The 13,831-nt window shown below is 37.4% G+C and overlaps 2 protein-coding genes across 2 annotated transcripts in view; one reads left to right on the forward strand and one right to left on the reverse strand.

The window, feature by feature from the left end:
* Nucleotides 1-81: 81 nt before the first annotated feature.
* Nucleotides 82-4,935, forward strand: LOC103480677 (FERM domain-containing protein 7-like). Its single transcript, XM_008435759.2, has 5 exons — nt 82-189; nt 1,074-1,237; nt 2,595-2,663; nt 2,937-3,012; nt 3,487-4,935. Exons 2-5 carry the CDS (start codon nt 1,104-1,106, stop codon nt 4,681-4,683), a joined length of 1,476 nt encoding a protein of 491 aa, XP_008433981.1. The 5' UTR covers nt 82-189; nt 1,074-1,103; the 3' UTR covers nt 4,684-4,935.
* A 1,627-nt stretch (nt 4,936-6,562) lies between these two features.
* The window catches only part of stk26 (serine/threonine protein kinase 26), a 37,331-nt gene continuing 30,062 nt past the window's right edge, over nt 6,563-13,831 (reverse strand). The window contains exons 7-12 of the mRNA XM_008435744.2: nt 10,910-11,095; nt 9,680-9,822; nt 9,498-9,594; nt 9,318-9,380; nt 8,397-8,524; nt 6,563-8,057 (exon numbers count right to left, since the gene is read on the reverse strand). Of these exons, the coding sequence (XP_008433966.1) occupies nt 8,042-8,057; nt 8,397-8,524; nt 9,318-9,380; nt 9,498-9,594; nt 9,680-9,822; nt 10,910-11,095 (633 nt within the window). The 3' untranslated portion in view covers nt 6,563-8,041. The remainder of the gene's footprint in view (nt 8,058-8,396; nt 8,525-9,317; nt 9,381-9,497; nt 9,595-9,679; nt 9,823-10,909; nt 11,096-13,831) is intronic.

Below are 13,831 nucleotides of genomic sequence, written 5' to 3' on the forward strand. Positions count from 1 at the left end.
ACATGAAATGGCTTTAAATGACATCAAAACATCTTTGATCATAAATTGATGTGTAGTTATGCGGATATTTGTTTGTTTTTCATTTTTTTGCAGGGAAACACCAAAATCAACACATTCAGCTGGGCAAAGATCCGCAAACTGAGCTTCAAACGCAAACATTTCCTCATTAAACTTCACGACAGAGTTGGGGTGAGAACCTTCTGTATGTGTAATTTTTCTAGTRCTTTTCAGGTTATGATTGTCTTCAGGAAGAGCTGAACATTACGCTAATCTCTTTAAAAATGTTCCTATGTGAAAGTGATGTAGATATGTAGACTAAAGACTGACATTTGCGAGGAAACAGCATGTTGGAAACTGGCAGCAATGGTGGCCAMCTGTTTGGATTCAGGAGAAACACGACAGGTTTTTATGCCAGTATGAGGAGGTTTTTCGGCTGCATCAAAATTTATACATTTTGCAAAATTGCAATGGAAAAACATTTTTCGCATCACACAAGTCATGTGACCAACACATGGATGTTACTACTGACAGAAACGACAAAGAGGAAGACAGGATGTAGCTGGAGGCTGATGGTGTGGCGTTTTTTAAACGACTGATCACATGAACAAACTGTTCCACGTGTGATTTTGGTTTAGTTTCTTATTTAATGAAACTCTGCAAATGCAAAATCGTGTTTTTTCTGCATTAGCACAATAATGACAGCTAGTTTTGTAATGAGATATTTGCACAAGAAACTAAACCCAATTTACTTGATGAGATTTTGTTTGCTGCACTTCAGTCCTAGTGTTGACTGATTGTTGGATACTATCAAACTACCGTCACCCCATTACTGACAGTTACTGGCTTAATGCCAACACATGCTGGGTGTTTTGGATGTTTGCAGTTCTTCTGTAGAGTCAACTTCCTAGATGCTGAGAACATCACTGAACAACAACCCAGGTGGCACAAACTATAAATGACGACACTGGAATCAACTAAAATCTTGATGGAATATTTATGTTTTTGAGGGATTTCAGAGTTAAAGTAGTTATTTAATGTTTGATTTATCAAAGCAATGTCTCCCGTCCATGCAGGCTTCCTGTAAGGACACGCTGGAGTTCGCCATGGCGAGCCGCGATGTTTGTAAATCGTTCTGGAAGATGTGTGTGGAGTATCACGCTTTCTTCAAGCTGGCAGAGGAACCGAAGCCCATTCACAAAACCCTGCTGTCCTGCAAAGGCTCCAGATTCAGATACAGGTACACCAGTGTAAACCGTCATGGATCCAGGTAATCCCACATGTTTGAACAGAACTCAACTGGACTTCCTGTCAGGTGATAGACTGGTGGTGTCAGTGTTGTTCATATATAAAATACGTAATAATAATTTAACCTTTTTGGTCCTTTGGACACAAAAATGTCTATTTTTAAGATTGTTAATTTAATATTCAGTATTAAGTTGTTGTTTTTTATAAATACCATCACTATTTTCATTTCTTTGAATACCTTGCAAATTTTTGTGAATTTGTTCTATTTTAAGCCTTTTAAATACCAGTTTAACAGTTAAAGTTATTTTATTTTTCAGAAAAATCCCAATGAAAGTGGATTTTTTTCCCCCTCATCAATATTTGCTAATCAGATTTTTCTAGTAGTCTGAGTATAGAAAATTCTTAAAATGAGTAATATTTCATCTTTTTGTTCAAAAGATGTAATTTAAAGTCAGTGCATCAATAGTTCATTTTTCTTTTTAATCAGCACTGCAAAATCATAAAATCTCACMATGTATTTTTACCTAGTTTCTCATTCATGCAGTTACAAAACCAACTTAAAATTAACTCTTCAACAAGATATTTGAGCTCATTTTTAGTCAATAATTCTTGATTATATTAAAAATAAGGACYAATTCCACAGGCAAATTCTCACTTATAATTTTAGTTATAAGTGAACATTTGGAAATCCAGTCTTTTCCACTTTTCCCATTATAAGTGGAAAAGACTGCCAGTGGAACTAGTACTTATTTATAATCTATATTTAAGAATTATCTACTTAAAACAAGCTCGTATATCTTGCTGAAAAGTTGCTTTTAAATTAGTTTTGCCTTATTTTGAGTACACCAAGACATTTCAATAAGAAACTAGTTTAAAAATGATTGGTAACATTTTGTGTTGTCACAGTGCATCGCTGATGGATTGGTACATTTATAGTGTTTAAACAAACAGCTCCACCTAGTGGAAAACAATATGAAATCAAATTAATGTGATTGCAGAATTAAGAAATCTAAAACGATCAAATATTAAAGAACGGTTACAATGAAACAGCATTCAGAAATATTCTGAGATTGCAGAAGAAATGTTGAAGGATCACAGATTTATCCATTTAGATTAAGAAACAGATGAAAGGGATGAAGAAAATCAGAAACATTTACAATTAAACAAAATACATATATACCCTGACCATGTCTCATGGATCTGGTCAACCCAGTTAAAGTAATAAAAACAAAATAACCATGGTCACAGAAGAGTTAATGTAAGGTTATTGAAATTGTGAAGTACACCTGAGGCACCTGTGCAACTGATAATGACCAATATTTTATTTTTATTTTTTTGCTACCTTTCAGTGGAAGAACCCAGAAGCAGCTGCTGGAATGTATGGGATCCGGAGAAAAGAAACCGTCACGCTTTGAAAGGTGAAAATCAATCAGAAAAAAATATAAATATATATTTACATGACTTTTCCTCAAAAGTAAGGTTTACTTTTTCTGAATTTTAAATTTGGATGATCCTTCTCATAGAAAATACTTTAAAAGTAATAAAAACATTTGTATAGTAACTTAAAAAAGCAGATTTATAAAATAAATGAATGTTATTATGAAATATTTTTGCTCAGCATTTCACATGGCAGTGAAGAAAAAGGGATTTAAAAAAAAAAAAATCACTTTTGTTTTTTGTTGAATGTCCAGAACCCACGGTCAGTCGGACTATGACCCCAGACAGTGTCGATCTTCTCCGGATCTCCTCACTGAGGTTTCCAAAGAGGTGACCTGACTTTAATCTTTATTATATCACAACTTTATGAGACGTTAATAGTAAAATGATAAACAGAAAAAGTTAAACAAAAGACGTTCTACGTTCACACAGCAGGTCTTGATGCTTAATTGATTTGTGTGTGGTCGTTGATGCTACTTATTAAATGCGACCGGAATCCGACTTCTGTGCGACTCGCATGCGCAGGAGAACGTAGACGTCACCAAGTATTTTTGGTCTAGTTTCTAGAGATTATATTTTAGCACACTTGAAATAAGACAAAACTAAAAAGTAACTTTTTAGCAAGGTAGAGGAGCTTGTTTTCCTTAATACTGATGAAAAAGTTCTAGTGGCATTAGCAGATTATTTGTCTTGTTGAAAGTAAAATAAATAGTACTGTTTCCCCAATTTTAAGGAATTACTTTAGAATAACTAATGATAACAAGTGGGTATAAAGCTCAGTTAAGTTGTGTTTTGCCTCCCCAGGTATACGAACAGACACGCCCGTTTCCTCGGACCACTCGKGCTCTGGCGGTTCACAGTAACGATGAAATGGACGTACGCCGGCGACGYCTAAATAACGCAGACCTCAGCGAGGGAGGGGCTAAACGCAGCCAATCATCTGTTGAGGTCAATCAGAGGCCACACTCCCTCGCTCAAGTCACCCCGCTCTCTCTGTCGCTCCACCAGTCGACCACTTCGCCGAAGTTCAGATCGTCCTCCGTGTCTTTAATGGAGGAGACGAGGGCGCATCGACAAGCTCAAAGGYTAGCGGGGGTCTACGCCAACCGCTCACGGCGCCGGCCCAACCCGCAGCCACATCCAGATGCCGCTCAGCAGCTGGTTCTTCTCTACCCCAACTCCCCTGCCTACCAGTACCACCCCGTCCTCCCTTCGTTTCCCTTCGTTGCGCCCTCGCCTCTAAACCGACACCACTACTTGTCTGACTATGTCGCCATTTCGTCGCTRGAGCGTTTCCCGCAGGTAGCGAGGCGGGACTATATGCCAATGGATGCCGGCGTCTCGCGGCCGGCTTTCTACCCCWTAGCCCACGATTCGCCATCCRTATCGCCAATTAGGAGGAACTTTCGCCCTTGTGGATCAGGAGGTCTTGGACTGGCACGGGTCTACCAAACAGGAAGCAATGGAGGGAGGCTATTGGGTGTCGGACACACGGAGGCGGGGCATTACAGTGACGACTCCAACTTCTTGCCTGGGTTACCTCGCCGCGTTGCCAGCCAACCGGATGTCAAGTTTCACCTATCCAGGAGCGCAAACCCGGCCTTTAACCCCGCCTCTGAGTTCAGACCCTTGGGTTACTATCCTCACCTTACACGGCCCTCCAGACCCACTTACCTACCGCTCAACTCTTCGCCGCTGCCTGATCGGCCCGCCTCCATGTGCATGATCGGCGGTGCCGCAAGAAGCTACAGCGACTCCGATCCAGAGGTTTTCTACCCGTACTACTGCCCACCTCATCAGCTGGGGAAGATGGTGGGGTCCGCCGGGTTGGCCAGGATGAGGTTTTCCTCCGGAAGTCTTCAGCTGGACGAGGAGGATGAGGAGGAGGAAGAGGCTGTCGCTAAAAAAGAACCCAAGGTTGAGGTTGAACAGGACAAGAGACAGACCAGCGAAGGAGAGAAGGCAAAAACCCAAGCTAAGGTCACGCAAGTCTCTCTCTGAAATGAGAGACAGATGAGATCAAAGTCTCACCCTGCAGGTTGTATTTTCATACACATCAACTGTGGATTGWWTTGAAGACACTAGCTGCGTTTCCATTAACCATGGAATTGTGCAAATTGAAATTACGAAAGTAAATTTGCTTAATGGAACACTTATATGAAATATTGTCAGTTTGGCCCTTAAAATATGAAAATTTCCACTTAATTGTATATTTTAGTCCAGCTGTTGATGTAATTTTTAAATATTAAATGATTGATACAAATACAAATTAATAATTTCTTGAACAGCTTATTTTTCACTTTTACTTGAGTAAAAATACGTTGAAGCAGCGCTACTCTTACTTGAGTATATTTGGCTACCCACCTCTGCCCAGGAAGCATTCTTCTTCGTGGTTTGTATTTTTGCTATTTTTGGGACAACTTTTAGCCGACTCCATCTTCAGCTCTCACATAACCGCAAAACCCATAAAAAGTTGTGTGCCATGTTGAATCCGTAGCCCTTCTGTAAAATGGCCGACTATAATTTCCCCAAAACGGCGCAAAGTGTAGCCGCTCCAACGTCTGAATGCTAATGCTAACGCTAGCACCACGGCTGGATTACGAATATCTCATGTAACCGTTTACATCCGTAACTGCCATGATTTTTAAAGACTTATCGCGTGATCTCGCGTATTCACGCGTGGTTTTAACATTAACGTAACGTAGACAAAGATTTGCGCTCATTTGTAATGGAAACGCAGCTAATAAATGTGATAAATGTTAAGGTGGAAACAAAATGCATTGTTGCCTTGTTTAGTGACACTTAGAAACGACTGATGTTTAGTAATTGTTTGATTCAATATATTCAATAATTAAGTAAAAGCTCGAGTTTTGATCATTTTTTTCTTTTGTTGATTGATTTTGTTGATTACAGTTGTGATGAATCTGGTTTCTAACAGGTTTGTAGCTGATTCAAGGAGTTGGCAGTTTTCAAGATCAAGTTATCAAACATCAGTTTATTTTGCAAAAATATAAAATAAGAATCTGGGAAAGATTAAAGTTAAGTATTTGTGCTGCAACAGTTGACAAAAAGAAATCCTTGATGGTTGCTGCAGTTACGTTTTTCCTCTTCAGACTGGTAAATTTCACAGTATTGATCTACGTCTATTAAATAAAAATAACCGTGGTTGTATATTATATTATTAAATTTTGGATTTGTGTAAATTTGACTTGCTTGAATCCAAAACTCTGTCAGCGATCTTAAAATCTATAAAGTAAAAACCCATTAATTGTATTAAGACAGTCAAGACACTTTATAAACCTTTAAAACAAAAAGAGGTGAAAGGTTGTTTTTTTTTTCAATCAAGCTTAAATATTTATTCATAAAACTCTAAAGTCCTGCTACAAAAAAAAAAGTCTGTTACTGTAAAATCTTACATCTGTAATTTTACATTTCCCCCTTTAACAAACTTTGTTAAATCCCTTATGGTATATATATAAAAAGAAAGAACAAATGTACAGAGACCAAGTCTTATAGTGTCTTTGGTACAAACTGTCAGTAATATGTTTAATTACAGTTCCCAGGATTCTCTCAAAATTTTGTGGATTGTAGTTTTTTACAATTAAGTTTTCTTAGTTAGAATTTATTTAAGTTGGTTCAGAACCAAAATCTGTAATTCATTTTTATATTTGGAATTGTTTAATTACGTTGGTAATTGTTAAACCCTCCCATTAATTTGAGTAATTAAAAACACATGGGAGGTTTTGTAAATGTTTTTTTTTTATTATCACTTTTTAGAGCTTGAAAGGTCAAATTAAGATTATTTTCGTTTTCAAATAAGTTGCAAGACATTTTAGTCGATATTTTGTTGCTATTTTTTTCAAGAAATAAAGGATCTATATTTTTTACAAAACAATCAAGTCAGAAGTGCGTGCAAATCAAACCACCTGTTGGAGTTTTTGGTTTTGGAACATAAGAAGGTCACGACAGTATTTAACAGAATAAAMAGTTTCTTAAAAATATAACTTTCTGACAATATTTGTCTACAGATCCAAACTGTCCATCCCGAAAGTCTGACTTTCCACGACTATGGAAGACGTTTCTTTCTGAACAACAAAAAGTTTTACAGCAAAATAATTATTTTACAACCTGAAGTGCAAACAAAGAAACACAAACAAAATAAAAACCAATTGGAAGTACCTACTTATTTTTACTTTATTTACAATAACATRCTTACTAGTTAGCTTAAGAGGCTAATCTAGCAAATTGGTTAGCAAGCCACTAGCTGCCTAGCTCGGCTAGTTTCTGTTGGCTCCCAAAACACCTGGATTTTTAACCCTAATAAGTTTTTTAAATATGATGCTCCCTGGACATGAAACTTGCAAAAAGTTTGAATTTTTTTGTAGAATTAGCTTCATTTCTTTTTGTGTATTATTCTCCAACAACTTTGCTTTTTTTTTTTTCTTTCTCCTTCTTTCAAGTGGCCAAATAAAATGAAACAATATTGCTTTAGAATATTTTCAAACATCAATCCTTTTCACTTTGCCTGCATTTGCTGATTTACCAGTTAGCTTGAGATGCTACATTAGCTAGCTAGCATGTCGCTAGCTGCCTAGCTCAGCTAGTTTCTGTTAGCTCCCAAAAATGACTGGATTTTCAACCCTGGTAGGTTTTCTAAACTTGATTCTCCGAGGGGAAAAGGAGGACATAATATTTACAAATTTCAAAATTCATACAATTAAATTGCAAATTTACCTTCTTGAACGTTTCGGACAGCTCCGATGACAAAATGATCGTAATTGTGGGCAATTCTGACTTTGACTGAACTTTAGTTTAGGGAACTGTAATTAAACAACCTTACTGAGAACTCAAAGCAAATTTATTATTGGCATAAAATCTGTCTCAAGTGTTACTGAGCAAACATACAGACATTTACAAACTTAAAGCAAGTCATGAAACAAAAACAGAAGCTACCACTGCTGATGGACAAAAACCTTCATCTGAGTTGTATTTCTAGGAGTTTTGTTGAAACTGAAATCAATGAARAAGCTGAAACTAGAAAATTATATAAACAAAAAGTAAGGCACATGGTGTTTTTCCCATCAATCTCCTTTTCTAGCAAATAAAAACATCTGTATTTCAAATTAAACTGGAAGAGGGGAAACGTCCTTAACCAGCAGCAGTAAATATATAAAACATAGTGTATATATTACATTATTAGTGTGTGATGAGACGTTTGTGTACAGGGAGGAGACATCGCACCGCAAATCTCCTGTTTTCATCATCCAGCAGCGTCACCCTACAGGGACAGTCTCTTCCTCATTTCCTTTTATTTATCCGCTCATCCATCCATCCATTCATCCATCCACTTATCAGTTTATCAGTTTGTTGTATACCTGCAACAGAAAGATTTCATAGTTTTAATACTTTGGAGTATTTCAACTCCAATTGTTTGTCCTAAGCAGTGACATAACCACACTTGAACACTAGAGCAAGAAATCCCAGGTTTTTTTTTGCTCGAGTGTAATAAAAGTGCCTGTTTGGTAGGGAAACGTCTGCAGACCATGAAATGAAGAAGACAATTTAATCACACATGCCTAAACAAAAAGCTAAGTCTGTGAAATGAGCAAGCTAACCACGAATAACACACAGCTAAAAGACAGCATGCTAGAAAAGAAAAGCAAATTAGTAAAGCAGAAAATAAATGAAATCTATGGTGAAGGTATTTTTGGTACCTTGCAATGATGTGTGTGACCATCCTGTCTGTGATGCCCGGACAAACTTTTTCAGCCATCTGGATGTTTCTCTCCAGCTCTTCGATAGCCTCTCGCTGCTCAGAGTGCTCCTTGTGCTGCAGCTTCAACTGCACGAGACAAGAGAGACACTTCAGTGTTTACATTTGGAGCAAGATTAAATATTCTGTAGGCACCACTGTTTTTAACTTTCTCTAAATTAAATCAAATATGAGTTAGCTTGACAGGCTAGCAAACTGGCTAGTTTCAGTTAGCTCCCCAAAGTAGCTGGAGATCATAACCCTGACAAATGTCCAATGAAAACTTTAACATGTTTTATGTTTTAGCCACAGTACTTAACTAGCTAGCTAGGTCAAGAGGCTACATTAGCAAAGTGGTTAGCAAGCTGCCTGGCTCAGCTAGTTTAGAAATCTAAGAATTAGAAACCTAAACCCTGATAGGTTTTTAAATATGAAATTTACAGAACATCTGACCAGTCAAAAAACAACCAGTGTAAGGAGGCGGGTCTTAGCGCTGTCAAACTCATATATTTGCTGCTAAATGTGCTAATGGCGGAGAAACAACAGAAAAACTGTTAATCTGCCATCAGTGTTTGCCATGATAAGTAGCCTTAGCATCCATAAAAGGCTATGCTAGTTGTAGCCTAGCAAGGGGAAAAAGGGGGCAGGCTGAAAAGCCCCACAACATTATGATTGACAGCACTAAGTCCCGCCTCCTGGCTCTGATCGGTTGTTTCTAGTTAGCAGAGAAGCTCAGTTTTTTTCAGATTGTCCATCTCATAGCATGCTGTCACAACATAGTGACAGTTTTGGCAGATATGTAGAAAATATACATGTTTTTTTTTTTTAATGAAAGTTAAATAATGCAGCTTTTTAAAGTTGTACCAACAGAGTTTATACAAACCTCAGAGAAGATGGGAGAGATGAGTGTGGACAAACTGGACGATTTACTCAGCTGATCCTGGGTCTGCAGAGATGAAAACAAAAGAAAAACAGAAGTTCATCCACTAAAAACTGAGCTGTTTAGAGTGATATAAAACTGAAATGATCATAAGACTAAATCAACAAAGTGAAGTCAGCTGACCGTTCCATTGAGGACCTTCCTGCCTTCAGGCTTCTTCTTGCGAACCGTGGTGAACGACCACTCCGGCGACTCGTTGTTCTCCTTATTGCTGGATTCGCTACACATGAAAACAATCAAACTCTTCCTGAGGGGTTCCAGCTCTCAGTTTGAGCAGCAGTGAGGTTTCTGTCTGCAGTGCTCACCTGTCTGAGTCGTCGGAGCTGCTGTCGCTGTGCCCCTCCTCCCTCCACCGCCTGTACCTGTCGATCAGCTCGCTGAGGTAGGACGTCTTCTTGCAGTGTTTGACGATGAACTTGTGTTTGAGCAGCTCTTTGGCTGTGGGACGCTGCGTGGGCAAACGGCAAACTCCAATAAAAGCTTCGCTTCAATTTAGAGAGGAATAAATACAAATAAAAAATCTAAAATGTATTTCATTTCAGAGCTACAAAAGGACAAAATAAACTCATTTACCAGTTCAGGCTTGTTTTGTGAGGATCATAAAAGAGATATTACAGGTTTAAACCACTAGATGGCAGCAAATTTAAACTCATTACACAAAAGGAAGCTGTACTATTATCAGTTAATGCATAATGGTACAACTTTATGCATTTAAAGTTATTCAAGGCAACTTTCAGTTACTTTAAATGTTAACTGAAAGTTTTCATATTGTACATAATTTACTCACATTTTAATTACGACAGAATATTGGGACAATAATAAAAAAATTTAATAAAACAAAATTATGAGAATAAAGTCATAAAACTACAAGACAAAAGTCATAATGTTAGAGGATTAATGTTGTAAAATGACTATTACTGATTATTTTTGACATTATTCTCTTATGAGTTTATTCTTATGATATTACAACTTTATTTTTGTGCTATTTTAACTTTATATTCATAACTAACTTTATACTCATAATATGATTTAAGACTATATTCTTGTAATATTACAAATTTACTCTCATTTTTATGATTTTATTCTAATAATATTTTGACTTTACTATGGTAAAAAAAATAATAAAGAATTTGGTCATTTTTTTAACTTCATTTTTGCAATATTCTGACTTTTTTCTGGTAATTTTATGACTATTTTTTATAATATTTTTATTTTCTTAGCATGGTTTTAATACCCTGTTATATTTAATAAACACATATATGAACATAATGTTTTTTATTATACTTAAAACACCAACTTTATTAACTTATGATTTTATTTCCAGCTAATAATTTGCTGTAAAATATGAATTAGCTGTAAAATATCCCCAAACATGGCCACTGAATTCAGTTTGTTCCATTCTAACAGTTGGACCTTAAACGCTGATAAGAAGCAAAACGTGTGTGTGCAGTGTGTGCGCGGTGTGTGTGTGTGTGTGTGTGTGTGTGCGGTGTGTGTGCAGTGTGTGTGCGGTGTGTGTGTGTGGTGTGACTTACAAAGGACGGGTCCTTGTTGAGGCAGGACTCTGTGAAATCTTTGAAGCTCTTTGAGAAATCTCCGGTCAGAGTCGGAGGAGGAGATTTGGGGATGTGGAACAGAACCCTCATGGGATGCATGTCGGAGTTCGGAGGTTCTCCTTTGGCGAGTTCGATGGCGGTGATGCCCAGAGACCAAATGTCCGCCTGCAGGGAGACGCAGAGGTCGGTTTGTTACGCCATGAAGCTTCACGCAGAGTTCACAGAAAGAAAACACTTCAAAATTTAAAACGATACATTTATGGCAAATGTTTCTACAGCAGGAGGCTTTTAAAGGAGTAATCTGCAAAAATATTAAACTGGAAGGAAGGAGGAGCCAAGGAGAGAAAGAAAGGAAGGAAACAAGGAGCATAATGAGGTAGGAAAGAAGGTAGGAATAAAGGAAGGAAGGAAAGAAGGAAAAATGAAGGAAGGACAGAAAGGCATAAAGGACACAAGGAGGAAGGAAGAACAACGTAAACGAGGAAATGACGACAGGAAATCCAAACATGTCTTTACACTTTTCACGCCTTTTTCCAAATTAAAAATCAATTTCAGACTTTCATGCTGAACAGGAACCACAACCGTTTCACCGAAAGCAAAACTTAATTACAGCGCAAACACACGTCCACTCCTGCAAAAAGAAAAAAACAACTGCAGCATCCGCTTCTTAGATTTCACGCCTTCTCGTCTTGCTTCGACAGCAGGTGAGAAACACACACCTTCACACACACCATAACGACACCTTCACACACACCGTGACACCATCACACACACCGGCGAGCTGATCCAGGGTCACGTTACCGCAGGTCGCTCGGTTACTGTCTGATTCAACCGTCTGTCGGCTCTGTTACGACCAAACACGCCCACCATATGGCGCCGTGTCGTATGGAACACCAAACATGTCCAAACTAACATTAGTACAGCTAGCTAAAACTAACAAAAACTGAGAAATGTTTTTAACTGAAATAAAATAAAATTAAAAAAAACGGTAATTAATCTAGAAAAATTATAACCAATCAGAAATATATTGTGCATTTAACACAAAAAATACTGAAATTATCGATGTAGTACAGTCGTTTTTGTGTTTATGAATCCATTTATTAGCCTTTCAAACTCATGTGAAATAGATTTTTTCCTCACACAAGCATTTAACATCAGCTGCCTGCAAATTACAGCGTTCCATACTCTACATCCACAAAATGGCGGCTGCAATAGTTTGGCGAAAACACCAGAATGAGGTTTTGTTCAACAATAACTTAATATATAGACTTTTTTTAACTGTTGAGTATTTATTAAACAATCACAATACTTTAATCTTTTTGAATTGTGCACCTAAAAATTGACCAAAGTATAAAAAACCTAAAACTATTACCATAACTAACAAAAACAATACAATATTTTACTAATAAAACTGGCAAATACGTTCTAAAAACTAATTAAAACTAACTGAATTGGACAAAACAAACTCAAAACTATTATTTAAACACCTTCAGAAAATCAGGACATGAATGCATTTTATTTTTGTTGAGATTTTGCTTGAAAGCAGCCGAGAACCAGACAGACCAGTTTGCTACAGATTAACTACTAATTAGTGAGCGTTTGGGTGAGAAACAACATTAAGTTAATGCTAAGCTAAACATTAGATTCTTCTTACCGAGCAGACAAGAAACTCAAAGCTGTAAGTAAAAAAAACACACTAACCATTTTGTTTTTACAAAACATCTGGTGTTATAAATGTTTTATGACCWGCGTAGCTCCGCCGACATGTTCTCATGTCACTATTTTCCCCTTTAGAGTGCAAGAAAATAAAAATAAGAGAGCTAGCACAGCCAAATAAAAGCCCAAAAGCAACTTTCACAACCAGCTTTGTTTTTATAATGAAGCAGCCTGAATTTCAATCAGGTACGTCAACACCACTCAAGCAGGAAATCAGCTGACTTACTAAGCCTCCAGAGCATTAGAAAGTGGGAGAAATGASAGTTAAACAAAATGCTGGGATTTTTACACCAAAATATGGCTTTAATTTAAGGAAAACAGTCGGGAAAAACACAAAATATCTAGTAAACGGCAGTTGTGTGGATGAAAATGCCTCAAGGTCGAACAAGGAGACTGGTTTAGATGATAGAGAGCACTTTTTTACAACCAAGGTATAAAAAATATATCTTTGAATGTAGAACATGTTGAGCCTTGAAATCGATGACCACACCAGGTGCCAATTCACGCAGGATTATTTTTGTTATTTTCACTGCAGCTGTTGTCATTTTTAAACCTTCAGTAAAAACTGCATTCATTGCCTCATTTGTTCGTACAGTCATGGCCAAAAGTTTTGAGAATGATTCAAATGTCAATTTTTTACAAAGTCTACAGCTTCAGTTTTTATAATGGCAATTTGCATAAACTCCAGAATGTTATAAAGAGTGATCAGCTTAACAGCAATTAATTGCAAAGTCAATATTTGCCTAGAAATGAACTTTATCCCCCAAAACACATTTCAACTTCATTGCAGCCCTAAAAGGACCAGCTAACATCGTTTCAGTGATTGCTCCATTAACACAGGTGTGGGTGTTGATGAGGACAGGGCTGGAGATCAATCTGTCATGATTAAGTAAGAATGACACCACTGGACACTTTAAAAAGAGGCTGGTGCTTGGCATCATTGTTTCTTTCTCTAAAGAAACATGTGCAGTCATCATTGCACTGCACAAAAATGGCCTAACAGGGAAGAGCAGCTAGAAAGATTGCACCTCAGTCAACAATCTATCGCATCATCAAGAACTTCAAGGAGAGAGGTTCGTTCCATTGTTGCCAAAAAGGCTCCAAGGCGCCCAAGAAAGACCAGCAAGCACCAGGACCGTCTCTTAAAAGTGTTTCAGCTGCGGGATCGGGCTACCAGCAGTGCAG

Source organism: Poecilia reticulata, linkage group LG2 (assembly GCF_000633615.1).
Source record: "Poecilia reticulata strain Guanapo linkage group LG2, Guppy_female_1.0+MT, whole genome shotgun sequence".
Lineage (NCBI taxonomy): Eukaryota > Metazoa > Chordata > Actinopteri > Cyprinodontiformes > Poeciliidae > Poecilia > Poecilia reticulata.